Raw genomic sequence first — 24,624 nt, 5'->3', positions numbered from 1 at the left:
TATACAGGTATTATAGGGGTGATATAGGAATGAGCAGTAACGTTACACATACAGCCACACTAAGGAAGTATCTCCATGCTGTACATATGAGGCACAGTGTGTGTACAGGTAATATGTGGTGGCACTAGGGGTGGGCAGTATACAGGTATTATAGGGGCGATATAGGAATGAGCAGTAACGTTACACATACAGCCACACTAGGGAGGTATCTCCATGCTGTACATATGAGGCACAGTGTGTGTACAGGTAATATGTGGTGGCACTAGGGGTGAGCAGTATACAGGTATTATAGGGGTGATATAGGAATGAGCAGTAACATTACACATACAGCCACACTAGGGAGGTGTCTCCATGCTGTATATATGAGGCACAGTGTGTGTACAGGTAATATGTGATGGCACTAGGGGTGGGCAGTATACAGGTATTATAGGGGTGATATAGGAATGAGCAGTAACGTTACATATACAGCCACACTAGGGAGGTGTCTCCATGCTGTACATATGAGGCACAGTGTGTGTACAGGTAATATGTGGTGGCACTAGGGGTGGGCAGTATACAGGTATTATAGGGGTGATATAGGAATGAGCAGTAACGTTACACATACAGCCACACTAGGGAGGTGTCTCCATGCTGTACATATGAGGCACAGTGTGTGTACAGGTAATATGTGGTGGCACTAGGGGTGGGCAGTATACAGGTATTATAGGGGTGATATAGGAATGAGCAGTAACATTACACATACAGCCACACTAGGGAGGTATCTCCATGCTGTACATATGAGGCACAGTGTGTGTACAGGTAATATGTGGTGGCACTAGGGGTGGGCAGTATACAGGTATTATAGGGGTGATATAGGAATGAGCAGTAACATTACACATACAGCCACACTAGGGAGGTGTCTCCATGCTGTATATATGAGGCACAGTGTGTGTACAGGTAATATGTGATGGCACTAGGGGTGGGCAGTATACAGGTATTATAGGGGTGATATAGGAATGAGCAGTAACATTACATATACAGCCACACTAGGGAGGTGTCTCCATGCTGTACATATGAGGCACAGTGTGTGTACAGGTAATATGTGATGGCACTAGGGGTGGGCAGTATACAGGTATTATAGGGGTGATATAGGAATGATTAGTAACGTTACACATACAGCCACACTAGGGAGGTGTCTCCATGCTGTACATATGAGGCACAGTGTGTGTACAGGTAATATGTGATGGCACTAGGGGTGGGCAGTATACAGGTATTATAGGGGTGATATAGGAATGAGCAGTAACATTACACATACAGCCACACTAGGGAGGTGTCTCCATGCTGTACATATGAGGCACAGTGTGTGTACAGGTAATATGTGATGGCACTAGGGGTGGGCAGTGTACAGGTATTATAGGGGTGATATAGGAATGAGCAGTAACATTACACATACAGCCACACTAGGGAGGTGTCTCCATGCTGTACATATGAGGCACAGTGTGTGTACAGGTAATATGTGGTGGCACTAGGGGTGGGCAGTATACAGGTATTATAGGGGTGATATAGGAATGAGCAGTAACGTTACATATACAGCCACACTAGGGAGGTGTCTCCATGCTGTACATATGAGGCACAGTGTGTGTACAGGTAATATGTGGTGGCACTAGGGGTGGGCAGTATACAGGTATTATAGGGGTGATATAGGAATGAGCAGTAACATTACACATACAGCCACACTAAGGAAGTATCTCCATGCTGTACATATGAGGCACAGTGTGTGTACAGGTAATATGTGGTGGCACTAGGGGTGGGCAGTATACAGGTATTATAGGGGTGATATAGGAATGAGCAGTAACATTACACATACAGCCACACTAGGGAGGTATCTCCATGCTGTACATATGAGGCACAGTGTGTGTACAGGTAATATGTGGTGGCACTAGGGGTGGGCAGTATACAGGTATTATAGGGGTGATATAGGAATGAGCAGTAACATTACACATACAGCCACACTAGGGAGGTGTCTCCATGCTGTATATATGAGGCACAGTGTGTGTACAGGTAATATGTGATGGCACTAGGGGTGGGCAGTATACAGGTATTATAGGGGTGATATAGGAATGAGCAGTAACATTACATATACAGCCACACTAGGGAGGTGTCTCCATGCTGTACATATGAGGCACAGTGTGTGTACAGGTAATATGTGATGGCACTAGGGGTGGGCAGTATACAGGTATTATAGGGGTGATATAGGAATGAGCAGTAACATTACACATACAGCCACACTAGGGAGGTGTCTCCATGCTGTACATATGAGGCACAGTTTGTGTACAGGTAATATGTGGTGGCACTAGGGGTGGGCAGTATACAGGTATTATAGGGGTGATATAGGAATGAGCAGTAACATTACACATGCAGCCACACTAGGGAGGTGTCTCCATGCTGTACATATGAGGCACAGTGTGTGTACAGGTAATATGTGGTGGCACTAGGGGTGGGCAGTATACAGGTATTATAGGGGTGATATAGGAATGAGCAGTAACGTTACATATACAGCCACACTAGGGAGGTGTCTCCATGCTGTATATATGAGGCACAGTGTGTGTACAGGTAATATGTGGTGGCACTAGGGGTGGGCAGTATACAGGTATTATAGGGGTGATATAGGAATGAGCAGTAACGTTACATATACAGCCACACTAGGGAGGTGTCTCCATGCTGTACATATGAGGCACAGTGTGTGTACAGGTAATATGTGGTGGCACTAGGGGTGGGCAGTATACAGGTATTATAGGGGTGATATAGGAATGATCAGTAACGTTACACATACAGCCACACTAGGGAGGTGTCTCCATGCTGTACATATGAGGCACAGTGTGTGTACAGGTAATATGTGGTGGCACTAGGGGTGGGCAGTATACAGGTATTATAGGGGTGATATAGGAATGAGCAGTAACGTTACACATACAGCCACACTAGGGAGGTGTCTCCATGCTGTACATATGAGGCACAGTGTGTGTACAGGTAATATGTGATGGCACTAGGGGTGGGCAGTATACAGGTATTATAGGGGTGATATAGGAATGAGCAGTAACATTACACATACAGCCACACTAGGGAGGTGTCTCCATGCTGTACATATGAGGCACGGGCAGAGAAGCTGTCTGACTGGCTGTCGGTCCGATATCCATCTCTCACAGATCTTTGTCAGAAGGCCCCCATACATCAGCAATCTGAAAACCACAATTGAACAATTTGAAGATTTATTGCCCGATTTTAGGATTTCCCAATCGAGCAATCTGCACCCATACACTACAGATCTTTTTCAGTGATTTGCAGATCGATTGCAGCAAACACAGATCTGGCAATCTTGAAAGACTCCATCATTTTACTAGTAATCTGCTGACTATGTCCATACACTAGCAATCTACAGCCCCAATCCATCTGTGAAATCCAACATGTTGGACAATCTGATTAAACAATTCCAATCACTTTTTGGTTGCAATCTGCGATCTGTGAAGCCCATACATTGCAGATTTTTATACACAATCGATTGCAAATTGCACGATTGCTGCAATCCATCTCTGATGTATGGGGGCCTTTAGCCATGAAAGTTTTGCGCAGCCCGTGTCCGTGTTTCCCGTAGCGGTGACCTCGGTCAGGGCAGAGAGTGATACATCGGCAAACGCTGCTTAACATTTGTGTAGATTAAACCTCACTCCTAACGTCACAGTGTATACGTTCTATGTGTTATGGTGTAACTGGTCACTGATGCTGTGGGGACGTAGTTCCTGTTCTAGCTGGGGGATGGGAGATTGTGCATTACACACGGAGCACGCAGGCGGAGCATGTTCTGCACGTGCAGCCGGTGTTTATCAGAGCTGACTGCAGAGAGAGCCAGGGAATATCTGTAATGTGTAATGTGCCAGTGTAATATGTTACTGCTCTCCATGTATGTAGTGTATGACCCTCTGGTATGTTACTGGCATAATCCTGCCAGTGTAATATGTTACTGCTCTCCATGTATGTAGTGTATGACCCTCTGGTATGTTACTGGCATAATCCTGCCAGTGTAGTATGTTACTGCTCTCCATGTATGTAGTGTATGATCCCCTGGTATGTTACTGGTATAATCCTGCCAGTGTAGTATGTTACTGCTCTCCATGTATGTAGTGTATGATCCCCTGGTATGTTACTGGCATAATCCTGCCAGTGTAGTATGTTACTGCTCTCCATGTATGTAGTGTATGACCCCCTGGTATGTTACTGACATAATCCTGCCAGTGTAGCATGTTACTGCTCTACGTGTATATCTCCCTGCTTAGGGGACTCATGTATGTAGTGTATGACCCCCTGGTATGTTGCTGGCATAATCCTGCCAGTGTAGTATGTTACTGCTCTACATGTATGTAGTGTATGACCCCCTGGTATGTTGCTGGCATAATCCTGCCAGTGTAGTATGTTACTGCTCTACATGTCTGTAGTGTACGACCCCCTGGTATGTTGCTGGCATAATCCTGCCAGTGTTGCATATTACTGCTCTGCGTGTATATGTATGTAGCTGATCGCCCTGCCTAGGAATCTCAGGGATGTAATGTATGAACCTCTGGTATGTTGCTGGCATACAACACGTCCGTCTGCCCTTTACAGCCGGAACCGGAGGATTGACCCAAGTCGCAGCATTGCCCAGAGTTAAAGGCCCCTACACACAGGACGATTTTGATAAACGACGAACGATGCGCGCTCCCACGGGTCGTTAACGATATCCCCAGTCGTCTGTACATGCAGCTCAACCTGGAGATATCATTAACGATGCCATGCTGCCGAATGTAGTATGGACTCCCCACCCCGCCGTAGTTCGTCATTGCCGGCATCGGCAGCTGTGTATGCACTTACCAATGCCGGCACCCCTGCCTGGCCCACCGCTGCCGATATCGGCTCATACACACATCGTCTAGTGTGTATAAGGGCCAGGTGGAACATTGCCCTCAGTAACTGTCTCTGGAACAATCCAGTTACAACTAGAGTTACATAAGGAATCATAGAAACAGTTTGTTGGACTAAATTTCATCTTTCAACAGTAGAAATCGCATATTGGGAATCTCTGCAGATGCTCCGAGAAGTGTCTTACGCATATTTCTCAGTATACAGGTATTACCTGTATATCTGAGTTCTGCCTTACATTCTGTATATGTCTCTGTATATTACCTGTATATCTTACATTCTGTACATGTCTCTGTATATTACCTGTATATCTTACATTCTGCACATGTCTCTGTATATTACCTGTATATCTTACATTCTGCACATGTCTCTGTATATTACCTGTATATCTGAGTTCTGCCTTACATTCTGTACATGTCTCTGTATATTACCTGTATATCTGAGTTCTGCCTTACATTCTGCACATGTCTCTGTATATTACCTGTATATCTTACATTCTGCACATGTCTCTGTATATTACCTGTATATCTTACATTCTGCACATGTCTCTGTATATTACCTGTATATCTTACATTCTGCATATGTCTCTGTATATTACCTGTATATCTTACATTCTGCACATGTCTCTGTATATTACCTGTATATCTTACATTCTGTACATGTCTCTGTATATTACCTGTATATCTTACATTCTGTATATGTCTCTGTATATTACCTGTATATCTTACATTCTGTACATGTCTCTGTATATTACCTGTATATCTTACATTCTGTACATGTCTCTGTATATTACCTGTATATCTTACATTCTGCATATGTCTCTGTATATTACCTGTATATCTTACATTCTGCACATGTCTCTGTATATTACCTGTATATCTTACATTCTGCACATGTCTCTGTATATTACCTGTATATCTTACATTCTGTACATGTCTCTGTATATTACCTGTATATCTTACATTCTGCACATGTCTCTGTATATTACCTGTATATATGAGTTCTGCCTTACATTCTGTATATGTCTCTGTATATTACCTGTATATATGAGTTCTGCCTTACATTCTGTACATGTCTCTGTATATTACCTGTATATATGAGTTCTGCCTTACATTCTGTATATGTCTCTGTATATTACCTGTATATCTGAGTTCTGCCTTACATTCTGTATATGTCTCTGTATATTACCTGTATATCTTACATTCTGTACACGTCTCTGTATATTACCTGTATATATGAGTTCTGCCTTACATTCTGTATATGTCTCTGTATATTACCTGTATATATGAGTTCTGCCTTATATTCTGTATATGTCTCTGTATATTACCTGTATATATGAGTTCTGCCTTATATTCTGTATATGTCTCTGTATATTACCTGTATATATGAGTTCTGCCTTACATTCTGTACATGTCTCTGTATATTACCTGTATATATGAGTTCTGCCTTACATTCTGTATATGTCTCTGTATATTACCTGTATATATGAGTTCTGCCTTACATTCTGTACATGTCTCTGTATATTACCTGTATATATGAGTTCTGCCTTACATTCTGTATATGTCTCTGTATATTACCTGTATATATGAGTTCTGTACCACAAAAGCATTTGACAGTAAGTAGTTTTGTGTAATACATTAGTCCCTTAGTGTTGCTGGCTGGGTCGCTTGTCCTGTTCGGCCTGCGGAGAGCGCAGTTTGATAGACATTCAGGGGAATTCAATCAGGAGTGAAAAGTCAGTTTTTGCGATGTTTTCGCACCGATGACGTAATTTTCGCTGGTTTTGGTTTTACACCGTATTCAGGTTCGAAAAGTCTTTGGAAAAAAACGGGGATAACTTTTCACCACTGAATAGGTGGTGAAAAAAAGTGCAGAATTGGGGTTTAGGGGTGCAGGCTTAAAAAAAATAGGGACACCCCAAGAAATTAATTTCAAAATTGGGGTGAAAAAAAAAAAAAGGAAAAAAGTGTTTAAAAATAGGGAAATAGGTTCAGGGCTATTCTGTAAGTATGCGGCAGGTGTATTCTAGAGTGATTATTAGCGGCAGGTGTATTCTAGAATAGATTATTAGCGGCAGGTGTATTCTAGAATAGATTATTAGCGGCAGGTGTTTTCTAGAGTGATTATTAGCGGCAGGTGTATTCTAGAATAGATTATTAGCGGCAGGTGTTTTCTAGAATAGATTATTAGCGGCAGGTGTATTCTAGAATAGATTATTAGCGGCAGGTGTATTCTAGAATAGATTAGCGGCAGGTGTATTCTAGAATAGATTATTAGCGGCAGGTGTATTCTAGAGTGATTATTAGCGGCAGGTGTATTCTAGAATAGATTATTAGCGGCAGGTGTATTCTAGAATAGATTATTAGCGGCAGGTGTTTTCTAGAGTGATTATTAGCGGCAGGTGTATTCTAGAATAGATTATTAGCGGCAGGTGTTTTCTAGAATAGATTATTAGCGGCAGGTGTATTCTAGAATAGATTATTAGCGGCAGGTGTATTCTAGAATAGATTAGCGGCAGGTGTATTCTAGAATAGATTATTAGCATCAGGTGTTTTCTAGAATAGATTATTAGCGGCAGGTGTTTTCTAGAGTGATTATTAGCGGCAGGTGTATTCTAGAATAGATTATTAGCGGCAGGTGTTTTCTAGAGTGATTATTAGCGGCAGGTGTATTCTAGAATAGATTATTAGCATCAGGTGTTTTCTAGAATAGATTATTAGCGGCAGGTGTATTCTAGAATAGATTATTAGCGGCAGGTGTATTCTAGAATAGATTAGCGGCAGGTGTATTCTAGAATAGATTATTAGCATCAGGTGTTTTCTAGAATAGATTATTAGCGGCAGGTGTATTCTAGAATAGATTATTAGCGGCAGGTGTATTCTAGAATAGATTAGCGGCAGGTGTATTCTAGAATAGATTATTAGCGGCAGGTGTATTCTAGAATAGATTATTAGCGGCAGGTGTATTCTAGAGTGATTATTAGCGGCAGGTGTATTCTAGAATAGATTATTAGCGGCAGGTGTATTCTAGAATAGATTATTAGCGGCAGGTGTTTTCTAGAGTGATTATTAGCGGCAGGTGTATTCTAGAATAGATTATTAGCGGCAGGTGTTTTCTAGAATAGATTATTAGCATCAGGTGTTTTCTAGAATAGATTATTAGCGGCAGGTGTATTCTAGAATAGATTATTAGCGGCAGGTGTTTTCTAGAGTGATTATTAGCGGCAGGTGTATTCTAGAATAGATTATTAGCGGCAGGTGTATTCTAGAATAGATTATTAGCGGCAGGTGTTTTCTAGAGTAGATTATTAGCGGCAGGTGTATTCTAGAATAGGTTATTAGCGGCAGGTGTATTCTAGAATAGGCTATTAGCGGCAGGTGTATTCTAGAATAGACTATTAGCTGCAGGTGTATTCTAGAATAGATTATTAGCGGCAGGTGTTTTCTAGAATAGATTATTAGCGGCAGGTGTTTTCTAGAATAGATTATTAGCGGCAGGTGTATTCTAGAATAGACTATTAGCGGCAGGTGTATTCTAGAATAGATTATTAGCGGCAGGTGTTTTCTAGAATAGGTTATTAGCGGCAGGTGTATTCTAGAATAGATTATTAGCGGCAGGTGTATTCTAGAATAGATTATTAGCGGCAGGTGTATTCTAGAATAGGCTATTAGCGGCAGGTGTATTCTAGAATAAAATTATAGCGGCAGGTGTATTCTAGAATAGATTATTAGCGGCAGGTGTATTCTAGAATAGATTATTAGCGGCAGGTGCATTTTTGCAGAATTTAAAAAAAAATTTTTTAGGGACATAAAAATATGCTAGTACCCATTTTCATGTACCCCAAATTTGATGGCACCACTTAAAAAAAAGGAAAAAAATAGCCTAACTGCTCTTCTGCATCACTTCTTCAATGTCGGGAAAAAAACACCTGCTGCGGCTATTTAAATCTCCGACTTTCATTTGCAGGCTAAAACGGGGTTTTTTACAGCTTTAGGGGGGTCCTACAATTTATTCCAGGTAAATCCCGTTTTTTTTCGCCGATCCTATTTCCCGGCTCCCGTTTTCGTAGCTTTCTAATTGAATACGGGGATAAAGCGGGCGCGCGCCCGATACTTTTATCCCAGGAAAATCAGCGATGTGGAGCGAAAAGTCTAGCACGGGCTTTTCGCTCCAAATTGAATACCCCTGATTATGTTGTATGTGACCTGGGGTAGTGATCGGAGACTCTCCTGCTGCATCAGATACTGTATGTCCTACGTTACTGAGCTCCTGCGTTATTACACGTTTATCAGCTCCTATGTGTCACTTACAGTAGCTTATTATTCTCTGTCTATGTATCTCGCAGGGTATGTACCACTATCTGGGGAGATGTTTTCCTGACTTCAAGCAGAGGGGTCTGGTGATCGGCTATGATACACGGGCCCAAGTGTCCAGCGACTGCAGCAGCGAGCGGTGAGTGTTCTGTCTGACAACCTACAAGTGCCACACGCTTCTCTGTCTGACCACCTACAGGCGCCACACACTTCTCTGTCTGACAACCTACAAGCGCCACACACTTCTCTGTCTGACAACCTACAAGCGCCACACGCTTCTCTGTCTGACCACCTACAAGCGCCACACGCTTCTCTGTCTGACCACCTACAAGCGCCACACGCTTCTCTGTCTGACCACCTACAAGCGCCACACGCTTCTCTGACAACCTACAAGCGCCACACACTTCTCTGTCTGACCACCTACAAGCGCCACACACGTCTCTGTCTGACCACCTACAAGCACCACACACGTCTCTGTCTGACAACCTACAAGCGCCACACACTTCTCTGACAACCTACAAGCGCCACACACGTCTCTGTCTGACAACCTACAAGCGCCAAACACGTCTCTGTCTGACAACCTACAAGCGCCACACGCTTCTCTGTCTGACAACCTACAAGCGCCACACGCTTCTCTGTCTGACAACCTACAAGCGCCACACGCTTCTCGGTCTGACAACCTACAAGCGCCACACGCTTCTCTGACAACCTACAAGTGCCACACACGTCTGTCTGACCACCTACAAGCGCCACACGCTTCTCTGTCTGACAGCCTACAAGCGCCACACACTTCTCTGTCTGACCACCTACAAGCCCTCCACACACGTCTCTGTCTGACAACCTACAAACCCTCCACACACTTCTCTGTCTGACAACCTACAAGCCCTCCGCACACGTCTCTGTCTGACAACCTACAAGCCCTCCACACACGTCTCTGTCTGACAACCTACAAGCCCTCCACACACGTCTCTGTCTGACAACCTACAAGCCCTCCACACACTTCTCTGTCTGACAACCTACAAGCGCCGCACACTTCTCTGTCTGACAACCTACAAGCGCCACACAGTTCTCTGTCTGACAACCTACAAGCGCCACACAGTTCTCTGTCTGACAACCTTCAAGCGCCACACACTTCTGTCTGACCACTTACAAGCGCCACACGCTTCTCTGTCTGACAATCTACAAGCGCCACACGCTTCTCTGTCTGACAACCTACAAGCGCCACACACTTCTCTGTCTGACAACCTACAAGCCCTCCACACACGTCTCTGTCTGACAACCTACAAGCCCTCCGCACACGTCTCTGTCTGACAACCTACAAGCCCTCCACACACGTCTCTGTCTGACAACCTACAAGCCCTCCACACACGTCTCTGTCTGACAACCTACAAGCCCTCCACACACGTCTCTGTCTGACAACCTACAAGCCCTCCACACACGTCTCTGTCTGACAACCTACAAGCGCCACACACGTCTGTCTGACAACCTACAAGCCCTCCGCACACTTCTCGGAGCACCTGCAGAAGTTGTTGAAAGATGTCAAAAATCTAGATGAAATGAGTCAAACAAAATGTTGCTATGATTCTTATTTAGCTCTAGTTGTTTTTGTTCTATGCTTTAATATCAGAGTACATTGAGACATTGAACTGTGTTCATTTCTATTAAACCCCGGAATATTGGGGGTGCTCTAAATCTTATGACCGATAGTGCACAATGCTGACACTGAGCAGTCTGCCGGGCACAGGGGGCGCAGTACCCGAGCTAGCTAAATATTTATAGGATAAAATTGGCTGCTGACTGTACATGGGGAACGCTTAGGTCTAAAAACAGCCACTCCCTGGTAGTTAATGAATTTCGGCTGACGCCCTGGCTGTGTACAGTCAGTTTCCCCTACAAGACAGACGCACCCCACATTAAAGGTCCCCAATTACTGTATTACTAACCTACCAGACAGAAGTGCCTAATTAGCGACTATTTATGTAACATTCCTTCCACATGATTATAAAACGCAGCTACAAGCACAAAGCTCTGACACAGAATAATACATAGGTGGATGCTATTTTTGGAGCCCTAAGGCAGTACAGAGGCTATTATATATACAGGGAAGTAACATACAGATCTATATACCTATATAGGGGGAGAAGTGGGAGTTACTGCTAGTTACCAGGCATTTTTGGGTTAGTTCTGGTCACAATGTGCTACTTTCATTTATGTGTGATCCTGAACCTAGCGCTATTGTCATCCTGCCTGGCTGAGCCGCAGAACGTATAGAGAGAGCACTGGCCCTGATTCAGAGCCGGTCGCTCTGACAGGGCGCTCGCTCTGAATCAGGGCCGGCTCCGTCGTGCGCTCTGGGCCACCTTCGACCCGGTTGCGAGCGCTCAGCACTTGCGGCCCGGTCTGGATCAGGCCCACTGTGTGCACTTCAGCTGTACAAATGCACAGCCAGTAATAATATGTCAGCGGAATAATATGCCTTTACATACAGAGGTGTCCTCATACACTATTACAGCAGTCGCGAGTTCTTTTTTGTGTTTTATTCGCTCGAATGTGCATCTTAGTTGCAAAACCGCTTCGTGGGAATGCAGCGTTTAATTTCATGTGTGACACTTGTATATCTGCAGCCGAGTCTGATCCTGTGCAGCTTTTTTCACGGCAAGTTCCGTTGTACAGATTCAGACTCGGTCGCACGCCGATACACAGGTGTTTGTATATTAAATGAACCAATGCTGTCTTGTGAAGTGGTTTTGCATTGCGTTACGACTAAGACGTGCATTCCACAGAGAGATTTGCGGTAAGGATGCTGCACCGCTCCTCGCAGCACGCACGCCAGGCGTCTTGAAACTAAATGTATGAGGTCACATCTGAAACTGTAATTATATAAGGCCATCTGTTCTACTGAGAGAACCAATATTACCTAGGATGATGGTGCTTCTCTGTCTACATTATTATCCTTTATATGGTGCCACAAGGGTTCCGCAGCGCCATACAGAGTACATAAACGAATAAACAAGCAAACCGTACAATACAATGCAGGACAAGGACATGGTCAATATACATTGCTGCAATAGCGATCATAACACAATAAGCAGCAGGGCGTCAGCTACCAAGTGTTAGGTCCCCTCGTGGGGAGTTTGGTGTAGATGATCGTATGAGAGAGGGAAGGAGAAGCACATGAGGGAAGAGGGCCCTGCTCGTGAGAGCTTATATTCTAAGGGGAGGGGCAGTCAGACAGGGGTGACAGATGGGGTACACGGCGAGGAAGCGTGTAGCAGTGGGTTAGGATGAGAGCTGGAAGGCTATGATGAAGTAGTGGGTCTTGAGAGCCCATTTGTAGAGAGGTGGAGAGTCTGCTAGGGAGAGAGTTCCAGAGGTAAGGAGCAGCATAGGCAAACTCTTGGAGGCGGCAGGAGGGCATCGGCGTTTGCCTTTGGTAGTTTTATAGGTAACATAAGTGCACTTTGCAAAAGTGGTATGTCTCTCCTTTGTTCAGGGTTTTCTGCAATAGTACAGTCATCTACTCATCAGCCATTTTTGTTATTGCAGCTCTGTGAAGTATGTTGAATTCATAATCACGTCTGATACATATTTTCCTCGTAGAGTTACAGCAGGGGTAGCCAACCATGGTCCTCGAGAGCTACCAACAGTGCATGTTTTCCAGGTGTCCTCACAGAATCACAAGTGTAATAATTAGCTCCACCTGTGAATCTTTTCTAATGTGTTTGTGAGTAATGACTACACCTGTGCACCTGCTGGCTGGTCTGGAAAACGTGAACTATTAATTGCGTTTAGTCGTCTTACTCCCTTGCTCCGCATGTACAGTGTAGCTGTAATCCGGTAACCCTCTCTCCTGTGTGTGAATACTTTTGAGGCTGTTAATCAGTCCCTTATTGTTTGAGGTGATTGAACATGTTAATGTTGTTGTTCCAGTGTTAGAAGTTACAGTGGGGTGGTCTGTACACCCAGTATGCAGTCGGGAAGCCGATGGACCTAATCCCGACCGCCGGCTTCCCGACTGTCTAATCCCGGCACGGATCTAAAGACAGGCGTCGAGATGCCGATGCCTGTCATTAGACCTACGCCGGGAGCCCGACACCCCGGCACACCGATCGAAGGTATGCCGGGCGCGGATAGCTGCAGAGGGTGGGAGGGTTAGGTTTAGGGCTCCCGGGGGGGGACTTAGGCTTAGGCACCCCCCCGGGAGGTTAGGGTTAGGCTAGGGGAAGGGGGGGGGTTAGGGTTAGGCACCCTCCCGGGAGACTTAGGTTTAGGCTAGGGGAAGGAGGGATTAGGGTTAGGCACTGGGTGGGGAGGTTAGGGTTAGGCGGAGAATTAGGTTAGTCAATACTTACCTTAGGACGTCCGGCGGTAAATCATACCGATTCCGTACACCCCCTGGGCATCTCGCACCCTCATTGCTGGCTACGCTGCTCTGTTAGATTTGCGCTATGTTTTGTCAGTGTTAAGGTGCCGGAGATCAGCGCTCGCTGCCAGGCTGCAGACCCGAATTAGTGGTGAATTTGCTGATCTCTGGCTCTGAAGTTGATGTAAGCCTTTAGTCCTTCAGTCCTGTTACCACTCTCAGGCGCTGTAATATTCCTGGAATTACATCTGCTCGCCCCCCACCCCCCCGCCACTCATTACTGGTCGGTGACTTGAACATTCTTGATTATTGTTGCAGACTGGCTAAGCTGGCAGCCGCCGTCCTCCTCAGCAGAGATGTGCCAGTGTTCCTGTTCTCCAAGTACGTCCCCACGCCATTTGTGGTAAGTGCCAGATTCATGTATTACACAGCAGATAGAGATCGTACTCCCAGTTGTCAGCATTTAACATTGGAACTTCACTGCGCCGTATGAATAATCTTATTACATCTGATGCCTGGAAGGTCAGTTTCTAGGTAAATTGGATCCAGAATTGCCTGTTGTACGAGGATAGTCTAACTCCCCAATGAGTCCTGCGGTACAAGTAAGAGAGCCTTACTACACATAATATATCAGTCATAGCTGTCATTTTCCTTCATACAGAGTTCCCTAATTCTGTCTTCGTTTCCTTAAGTCCCTACTTCCTGATGATTGTAGGTTTACAGCATTAAAAGGAAAACTCCATATACAAACTTCCAAATATCGCCCCTTCCCTCCCCCATTCAGTAGAACCCTCGGATCCCATGTTGTGGAACCCCACTATTCACAAGTTACCCCCATCAATACATTGACCAGCACTTCTGTACGTTCGGCTGGTAGCTGGGGTTTGGGCTGGGAATGGATGGTTCCTGCAAAAATTTAAAAGTCTCCTTGCTGTCCTCTTTATGGACATGTACAGCCCCTATAGGGATTTAACCCCAGAATTGTGGGGTTCTCACAGGAAAAGTAAATTTTGCCTTACTTTCGGGCATATGCGTAACCTTACCATGTGATACAATATACATTCTAGACACAGTCCTTGGCGAAGGGACTTATTACATTACACTATTTACCAGTCCTAGGTGATGGAATGGGTCATGTGACACTATGTACACAGTCCTAGGTGATGGAATGGGTCATGTGACACTATGTACACACAGTTCTAGGTGATGGAAAGGATCACTGACACTATGTACACACAGTCCTAGGTAAAGGGACTGATCACGTGACAATGTACACAAGGTCCTAGGTAAAGGGATAGATCAGCTGACTACACTCATGTCAGCCATTCATCTGGGAAAGCCGTGCATTGGATATGTATATCATTGTTGAGTAAACCCAGCATCTTTCTCTCTCTCTCTTAAGCCCTACGCTGTCCAGAGGCTCCGCGCCGTCGCCGGTATAATGATCACAGCGTCTCACAATCGGAAAGAAGATAATGGATACAAGGTGAGAGCGTGGGTCACCTGAACCTGCTGGGGCCTCTGAGCTGAGAGGCGGCTTTTTGCACAGTATGAAGGAGGCAGAGAACCTATGTCTCCTCTCTGCTGCTCTTCATGTGTCCTCATATACATTTCCCACTTATTTATTTATAATTTGTTTAATATTTGGCAAAGCAATATTGTGATATAACTTGATCATACATAAATTTCACGTATCCTGTTATAGTCTTCATTCTAGCACCCTGCACCCTGTCGCAACCCGCGCAGTTCCTCCTTCCTGCCTGGGGTGTCGCGCTCTGCTCTGGTGCTTCTAGCACACTCAGCTGCTGCCACAAACATTTGATATACAAACCAGTGTGTGCTAGAAGCACCAGAGCAGAGAGACAGACACCCCAGGCAGGAAAGCGGGTGCTAGAATGAATACTACCTGTTATACAGCAAATAGCAAAATGGTACATTATCAAGCACTGGGGACAAGGAGTCATGTAACAAACCACCGCTCAGGGGAGCCAGCGCTGCCGGGCGCCCAATCAGATCTTAGCGCAGGGTGAGAAATGGGATCTTTCTTACTCTGCTCCAGGTGTATTGGGAGAACGGGGCTCAGATCACCTCCCCACATGACAAAGAGATCCTGAGCTGTGTGGAACAGTACCCAGAGCCCTGGGCGGATTCCTGGAGCGAGAACCTGGTGGATTGCAGCCCACTGATGAAAGACCCCCTGCAAGACATCACCAAGAGCTACATGGAGGACCTCCGAATGGTTTGTTTCCACAGGTATTTGGCTTGTCACGTGAGGGAGACGTGTATAAGGGGGATATGGATCAAGTTGTGAAAAGAGTGAAGAAGTGAAGTTGCCCATAGCAACCATCATTTTGTAGAATGCACTTGATAAAAACTACTCAAAAGCTGATTGGTTGCTGGGGACTACTCTGCTGGTCCACTTCTCCACTCTTACTACTGAATGATACATTACCCCCTGTAGTTTTGTGGGTGTCAGATCATACACCCCTCTTCCACTAAGTGATGTACCTATCCGCCTTCTTACACCCTAAATGTCTATGGGATTACCCTATTCATTAACGATGGCCGGTTAGAGGTGGTCTGACGCACATGAGCACCGATTGCCTCCTAATTCCACTATTTCACACTTCCCTCCCAGCCCCACCCCTGCTATAATTAGCACAAGGCTACATACTGGGCTGCAGAAAAGTAACCGCCAGCTAACAGAACCACCATTGGGGAACCCCCAATAGCATGGAAGTTACTTACCTGCATCGGCATCACTAGCAATTGCTTATCCAGGCCTAAGGGCCAGGCTGGCTATAGGGAAGGGGCCCCTTTTCTAAGCAGACCTGCACAGCATTGTTTTACCTGCCTGGTACGTTTTCTCAATGGGCATTAAATATCCTTAAACCTTTGTAATATTACTGACATTTACAGGGGTGTAGCCAGAACTTTGTGGGTCCCATAGCAACATTTTAAAGGGCCCCTTCTGGAGAGACCCCTCTCTCCACAGAAGTTGATTTTATGCACCATAGTAGTGTCCTAGTTCACATTATACCCCACAATCCCCCCAGTTCATATTATGTATTGTAGTGCCAAGCCAACAATGTCACATTGTGCTTCCTCCAGTTCACATGTCTCACAGTTCCTCCAGTCCCCATGCCGCACAGTTCCTCCAGTCCCCATACCGCACAGTTCCTCCAGGCCCCATGCCGCACAGTTCCTCCAGGCCCCATGCCGCACAGTTGCTCCAGTCCCCATGCCGCACAGTTGCTCCAGTCCCCATGCCGCACAGTTGCTCCAGGGAACCTGGTAGACCACTTTATGATTTCGGTATTGTAGTGCCAAGTCAACAATGTCACATTGTACTTCCTCCAGTTCACATGCCGCACAGTTCCTCCAGGAAACCTGGTAGACCACTTTATGATTTCGGTACAGTTGAGTCTGACTCCAGAGGTGTGCCCCATAGCAATGTCGCTCCCTGCACCCACTATAGCTACATCAATGGACATTTTTACCATTTATTTTTGGTTAGATTAGTAAGCCTTTAACGTGTGATTGATCACAGAGTACCTTACCTTTGCAGGGAGATGAACCAGAAGACCTCGCTGAAGTTTGTCCACACGTCCTTTCACGGCGTTGGTCATGACTATGTGCAGTCTGCTTTCACAGTGTTTGGATTTAACCCACCCATTCCAGTCCCTGAACAGAAGGACCCGGACCATAACTTTTCAACTGTGAAATGTCCAAACCCCGAGGAAGGAGAGTGCGTGCTGGTAAATGGAGATGTCCTCTGAATTGAATCGCCCCCCTTGTGACTTCCCTATCCAGCTCAGATAGTTACAGGATAGGTGACTTCCATCAGGAGGAATCCTGAGTGTAGATGTTACCAGGATGCTGTGAGCTATTGTCTTACTGCGGCTTGTTTATGAGGACACACATTTGGTGATACAGTATAGAGTGGTCAATAAACAGGTCTCTAACATATTGTGCTCTGCTTGTCCTAGGAGCTGGCACTCAGGCTGGCTGAAAAGGAAGGAGCCAGAGTTGTGCTGGCCACAGACCCAGACGCTGACCGGCTAGCCGTGGCCGAAGTTCAAGACACGTAAGCGGTTATACATTCACATTACACCGTCGCCTGTATGGCATCGTCTGCTGAGTTCTGATCCAAGATCTGGTGTTGCTGATCTCCAATTGACCGTAACTGCTAAGTGACAATGATCTGACCAGCTAGATAGACAATAAGCCCCATTTTTAGGCTTAATGTTAAAGCAGAGTTTCTCCATTTCCCTTCAGTGTTTTCTCTTTTTTACCTCCTGAGCCATATTTGTCCTTTTTTTATTTAATTTTCACTAGATCAGTGGTTCTCAAATTCAGTCCTCAAGGTACCCCAACAGTCCAGGTTTTAAGGATAATCCATGCTTGTTCGCAGATAGTATAGTCATACTCCCTGAGGTACTAATTCAATCATCCGTGCTTAAGCATGGATATCTTTACAACCTGGGCTGTTAGAGTACCTTGAGGACCACTGAACCAGCAGGTCTAGTCCCGGGGACTCTGTGTAAATGGACGGTTACGTCATCATCAGGGGTCTCTGCTTCCAGGGCAACTTTGGTTCAGGTTTATGTATGCAACCATTGCTAAATTCCTTCCAATGCTTCCTATATTACTCATCAGACCCTCGTAGTCACCTAAACTTTACCCGCAGAGCTGATCTACATGTTGGCAAAGCCAGGCACTTCATGTGCTGGGCTACCCCTCCCCTTGTAGACTTTTTCCCAGGTGCCTTTGTCCGGATCTCAACTGTAACCTCAAAGAGATAAGCCATATGAGCTCAGAAGCTCCGCTCTCCCAAGGCTTCCGATTCTTTCTGGGTCGGCGTCTTGCTATCTGCTGCACTTCTCTTGATGTGTTGACAAACTTTCTGTCTCCACTGATGGTCACTGATCATCAGTGAAGACCTTGCAGGTTCTGATGACACATCCACTTTTCATTTCTCCTGGTGGTCATCTCTGCCATACGTTCTTCCAACAAGCTGGAATCAATTTAAATTAGCCATCCTCCCCCTCTCCACTCTTTAGTGGATGCCATCATTTCCCACTTGACTAAACAGACCATGATCTACATTCCAGATTCAAAGGTCTACAAGCACATGAAAGCACAAAGGGGAAATGGATGAACCTTCTTTAGAGTGGACAAGTGGGGAAGTTTCCCATAGTAACCAATCGGTCTAGCATTTATCAAGTACATCCCAGTGTCCTCCCCAGGCTGTTTTTTGTGGGTGCACCACCCGGCACTTTGGGAGCCTGCAAGTGAGGACAGTATCTGAGAGCTGTATAAAAAGGGCCACATCCTACAGACTTTGCAGCTCTCCCGCCAGCCTGATTGGGGGCGCTCTCCCGCTAGCCTGATTGGGGGCGCTCTCCCGCCAGCCTGATTGGGGGCGCTCTCCCGCCAGCCTGATTGGGGGCGCTCTCCCGCCAGCCTGATTGGGGGCGCTCTCCCGCCTGCCTGATTGGGGGCGCTCTCTCACCAGCCTAATTTATTCCATGAGGTTAAAAACTTGAAAATGCCAGAGAGAATGTATACTTTCAATAGCCCCTGTACATTTCCCCTGGGCGGGTATAAGTGATCATAAATCATTTTTTGATATGAGCGTTCTTTAGATAATTTTTTTTTTTTACGTTTTGTGGAATAGAAATGCTCGGCCAAAACTAGTAATGTGTGCAAATTGCTGGAGATTTATATTTATCACGCATTTCTAGTTTTGCGTTTTTCTGTCACCTGTGTAGCTTTATACCTGTGCAATAGAGGAATAATTGTCTTTTCTTGCAGGGGCCGGTGGAAGGTGTTCACTGGCAACGAGCTGGCCGCCCTCCTCGGGTGGTGGATGTTCTTTTGCTGGAAAAGTTCGGCAATTAAATCTGACGTCAAGGATGTTTACATGCTGGCCACCAGCGTCTCCTCCGCCATCCTGCGGGCTATCGCCGCCAGAGAGGGCTTCCAGTTAGAGGTTAGAAATTGGCGCATGAATAGTACTGCTGTGCTGTACATACATGTTCATTAATATCAGATACATGCTTAGAACATGCTCCAAAAGCTAAACATACTTCTAGTTGTTTTACAGGGGAAATAATTTATCCTTTGCATACAAGACTTCTATTACTTGACGAAGACACCAATCGGGACCCATGTGTGGTTGGTGGGGGAACGGCTAACAGCTGACGTGCTATTATCTGCGAAACGCGCACATTATGTCACTAGAGAATGGCTACGTCAGTGTACTGTGCCATTTTACATCCTTAATAAATACATTATTTCACAGCAGATCGCACAGTAGAACAGACATCTTCTTGCTCCGCTGGTCACATTATAATGCCGCCTCCCTCAGGTTTTGTATAAGGACAGTCAGGAGGGCTGATGGATAACAATGTTACCCCTGTTTGATTTCTTATTGAAGGGTTGCACCACAGTGTTGTGGGGGGCAGGGGGTAAATATGTCATGAAGGGAGGAAGGAGAGTGACCAGTAAGTGGTTTCTTAGGGCTCTGCTGGTCCTTTGTTCTCCGCGATGGTCGTAGGATGAGTCCCTGTCCTCTTCTCTTCCAGGAGACTCTGCCAGGGTTCAAATGGATCGGAAACAGAGTGAAAATTCTCCTGGATAAAGGGAAAACCGTCCTGTTTGCGTTTGAGGAATCTATAGGTGCGTAATCATCGCAGCTGTAACTATAGTAACACTCTGACCAGCTCACTCTACCTTCAGGCTACATGTGCTATAACTCCGGTGCTATAATTATAGTAACACCCTGACCAGCTCACTCTACCCTCAGGCTACATGTGCTATAACTCTGGTGCTGTAACTATAGTAACACCCTGACCAGCTCACTCTACCTTCAGGCTACATGTGCTATAACTCCGGTGCTGTAACTATAGTAACACTCTGACCAGCTCACTCTACCCTCAGGCTACATGTGCGGGACGGCTGTGTTGGACAAAGATGGGGTGAGCGCAGCCGTGGTTGTTGCGGAGATGGCCACTTATCTGGACAGCATCAATTTGAACCTGGAGCGACAGCTCATCCACATATATGAGATGTGAGTTCGGGGAAGGTTTATGGCAGACTGTGGTCAGTGTAACACAACCTGTTCCTTACTCCTGCGCTCCCCAGGGATAGTGCAGCAAAGTTCTCCTAGCTCCACAAATCTGACCTCTGTGAATAACCGGCATTGGGCCTGGGTCATGGCAAGTGTGCGCAGTCAGGGTGCTTTGGCAGACATTGTACTGCTGGAACTAATTATAGTGCAGTGGCAGAGATTCTCTTTTATTTGTATGTATAAAGCATCACGTTGCCTATTTCTGGTGCATACATTAAAATAGCCAATACCTTGTGCCTCATGCCTCAGTGGGTATCTGTATGTAATGCCGGTTGTCGGGATGCCTCCAGGAAAATTACCGACAGCGGCATCCCGATGGTTGGTATTCCAACGGGTCGGGTTAAGTATACTTACCCTCCCTTTCTCCCCCTAACCCTCCCTTCTTGTAGCCTAAACCTAACCCCCCCCCAGTGGTGCCTAACACTAACCCCGCTGTGCTACCTAACCCTCCCCCCCTGCAGGCTAACACTAAGGATGCCTGCGTCCTTCTGTTTTTCCGGCATCGGGATTAAGATAGGCGTCTAGAGTCTGCAGCGCACCCGCCTCCCTGCCAGCGCCTGTCACTGCCGCAGCGGAGAGGGCACATTTCAGTAGTGCAGAACTAGTGCTGGCACAGGTAAGCATTACAAGGGGGCGGGCTGAGGTGACCCCCAGTGTATGCCAGGTCCGTATCACTAGTATGTAATTATACCTGCTGAGGACAGACAGGCTCTAACGTTCCCCAGCCGCTCCGGTGGTTACGTTGTCTGCTGTGTTTAGTGTCTCTAGCAAGTACTGATGAAGCATAAAAGGTGCTGGGTGTTCTGTACCGGCTGTTTCCGCAAGTGTCCTCTGACGCTCTGTTGTCACCATTTCTAGATACGGTTACCACATATCCAAAACCTCCTATTTCCTGTGCTACGACCCTGCCACCATCAAGAGGTTATTCGAACGGCTGCGTAATTATAACGCCCCAAAGCAGTACCCGCAGTCGTGTGGGGCGTACGGGGTCCTCTATGTGCGAGACGTATCAATGGGCTACGACAGCAGCCAGCAGAACAAGAAATGTGTAAGAACCTTACCACAACAATGCAATAATCTGCATGGCACGCGCCGCAATAATCTGCATGGCACAAACTGCAATAATCTGCATGGCACAAGCTGCAATAATCTGCATGGCACAAGCTGCAATAATCTGAATGGCACGCGCCGCGATAAACTACATGGCATGTGCTGCGATAATCTAAATGGCACACACTGCGATAATCTATATGGCATACACTTCACTAATCTACCTGGCACACACTTCAGTAATCTACATGGCACACGCTGCAATAATCTACCTGGCACACACGGCGATAATCTACATGGTACACGCTGCAATAATCTACCTGGCACACACGGCGATAATCTACATGGTACACGCTGCAATAATCTACCTGGCACACACGGCGATAATCTACATGGTACACGCTGCAATAATCTACATGGCACACACTTCAGTAATCTACATGGTACACGCTCTAATCTACATGGTACACGCTGCAATAATCTACATGGCACACACTGCAATAGTCTACATGGCACACACGGCGATAATCTACATGGCACACACTTCAGTAATCTACCTGGCACACACTTCAGTAATCTACACGGCACACGCTGCAATAATCTACACGGCACACGCTGCAATAATCTACATGGCACACACTGCGATAATCTACATGGCACACACTGCGATAATCTACATGGCACACACTTCAGTAATCTACCTGGCACACACTTCAGTAATCTACATGGCACACGCTGCAATAATCTACCTGGCACACACGGCGATAATCTACATGGTACACGCTGCAATAATCTGCATGGCACACACTTCAGTAATCTACATGGTACACGCTGCAATAATCTGCATGGCACACACTTCAGTAATCTACATGGTACACGCTCTAATAGTCTACCTGGCACACACTTCAGTAATCTACATGGTACACGCTCTAATAGTCTACATGGCACACACTGCGATAATCTACATGGTACACGCTGTAATAGTCTACATGGCACACACTTCAGTAATCTACCTGGCACACACTTCAGTAATCTACACGGCACACGCTGCAATAATCTACATGGCACACTGCGATAATCTACATGGTACACGCTGTAATAGTCTACATGGCACACACTGCGATAATCTACATGGCACACACTTCAGTAATCTACCTGGCACACGCTGCAATAATCTACCTGGCACACACTTCAGTAATCTACATGGCACACACTGCGATAATCTACATGGCACACGCTGCAATAATCTACATGGCACACGCTGCGATAATCTAAATGGTACACGCTGCAATAATCTACATGGCACACACTGCAATAATCTACATGGCACACGCTGCAATAATCTACATGGCACACGCTGCGATAATCTACATGGCACACACTGCGATAATCTACATGGCACACACTGCGATAATCTACATGGTACACGCTGCGATAATCTACATGGCACACGCTGCGATAATCTACATGGCACACGCTGCGATAATCTACATGGTACATGCTGCGATAATCTACATGGCACACGCTGCGATAATCTACATGGTACACGCTGCGATAATCTACATGGCACACGCTGCGATAATCTGCATGGCACAAACTGCAATAATCTGCATGGCACAAGCTGCAATAATCTGAATGGCACGCGCCGCGATAAACTACATAGCACACACTTCAGTAATCTACATGGTACACGCAATAATCTACATGGCACACACTGCGATAATCTACATGGCACAAACTGCGATAATCTACATGGCACACACTGCGATAATCTACATGGCATACACTTCAGTAATCTACACGGCATACGCTGCAATAATCTACATAGCACACACTTCAGTAATCTACATGGTACACGCAATAATCTACATGGTACACGCTGCGATAATCTACATGGCACAAACTGCGATAATCTACATGGCACACACTGCGATAATCTACATGGCATACACTTCAGTAATCTACACGGCACACGCTGCAATAATCTACATAGCACACACTTCAGTAATCTACATGGTACACACTAATAATCTACATGGCACACACTGCAATAATCTACATAGCACACACTTCAGTAATCTACATGGTACACGCAATAATCTACATGGCACACACGGCGATAATCTACATGGTACACGCTGCAATAATCTACTGGCACACACTTCAGTAATCTACATGGTACACGCTGCAATAATCTACATGGTACACACGGCGATAATCTACATGGCACGCGCTGTAATAATCTAGATGGCACGCGCTGTAATAATCTACATGGCACGCGCTGTAATAATCTACATGGCACGCGCTGTAATAATCTACATGGCACACACTGCAATAGTCTACATGGCACACACTGCAATAATCTACATGGCACACACTTCAGTAATCTACATGGCACACACTGCAATAGTCTACATGGCACACACTGCAATAATCTACATGGCACACACTGCATTAGGCTTCAACGTCATTTAGAATAGAACCCTTATCTGAGCACCATACGCTCGTTGAGTTGCTTTAAGTGTAAAGTAAAGGATGACCATGTTTTCTGGATCCGTTAATGAGGTGTTTGTGTGATCTCAGATAATATCGCAGTCACCCCTCCCCCCCCCCTCCCCCGGCCAGCACTGCGCCCTCACCAGCTCTACCATCTCTTACAGTTACTTCCCATCAGCAGAAACAGCCAGATGATCACGTTCACCTTCCAGAACGGCTGCGTGGCCACCTTGAGAGCAAGTGGGACCGAACCAAAGATCAAATACTACGCCGAGATGTGCGGGAGCCCCGGTCAGAGGTGAGTGGCGAGTCTGATAGGAACGCCGCCACCCGCTGTGCGA

The 24,624-nt window shown here is 45.9% G+C and overlaps 1 protein-coding gene across 1 annotated transcript in view; it reads left to right on the top strand.

The window, feature by feature from the left end:
- Positions 1-24,624, top strand: part of PGM2L1 (phosphoglucomutase 2 like 1) — a gene marked incomplete at its 5' end in the record, with an annotated part of 33,913 nt that overhangs the window by 5,709 nt on the left and 3,580 nt on the right. Inside the window, 11 exons of the mRNA XM_088472467.1 lie at positions 9,272-9,378; positions 13,921-14,005; positions 15,005-15,088; positions 15,662-15,855; positions 17,171-17,360; positions 17,592-17,689; positions 19,420-19,597; positions 20,193-20,286; positions 20,548-20,677; positions 21,596-21,785; positions 24,448-24,581. Of these exons, the coding sequence (XP_088328593.1) occupies positions 9,272-9,378; positions 13,921-14,005; positions 15,005-15,088; positions 15,662-15,855; positions 17,171-17,360; positions 17,592-17,689; positions 19,420-19,597; positions 20,193-20,286; positions 20,548-20,677; positions 21,596-21,785; positions 24,448-24,581 (1,484 nt within the window). The remainder of the gene's footprint in view (positions 1-9,271; positions 9,379-13,920; positions 14,006-15,004; positions 15,089-15,661; positions 15,856-17,170; positions 17,361-17,591; positions 17,690-19,419; positions 19,598-20,192; positions 20,287-20,547; positions 20,678-21,595; positions 21,786-24,447; positions 24,582-24,624) is intronic.

Source organism: Taudactylus pleione, unplaced genomic scaffold (genome assembly GCF_031769625.1).
Source record: "Taudactylus pleione unplaced genomic scaffold, aTauple2 ptg000124l, whole genome shotgun sequence".
NCBI lineage: Eukaryota > Metazoa > Chordata > Amphibia > Anura > Myobatrachidae > Taudactylus > Taudactylus pleione.
This window is presented reverse-complemented; position numbering and strand designations above follow the sequence as displayed.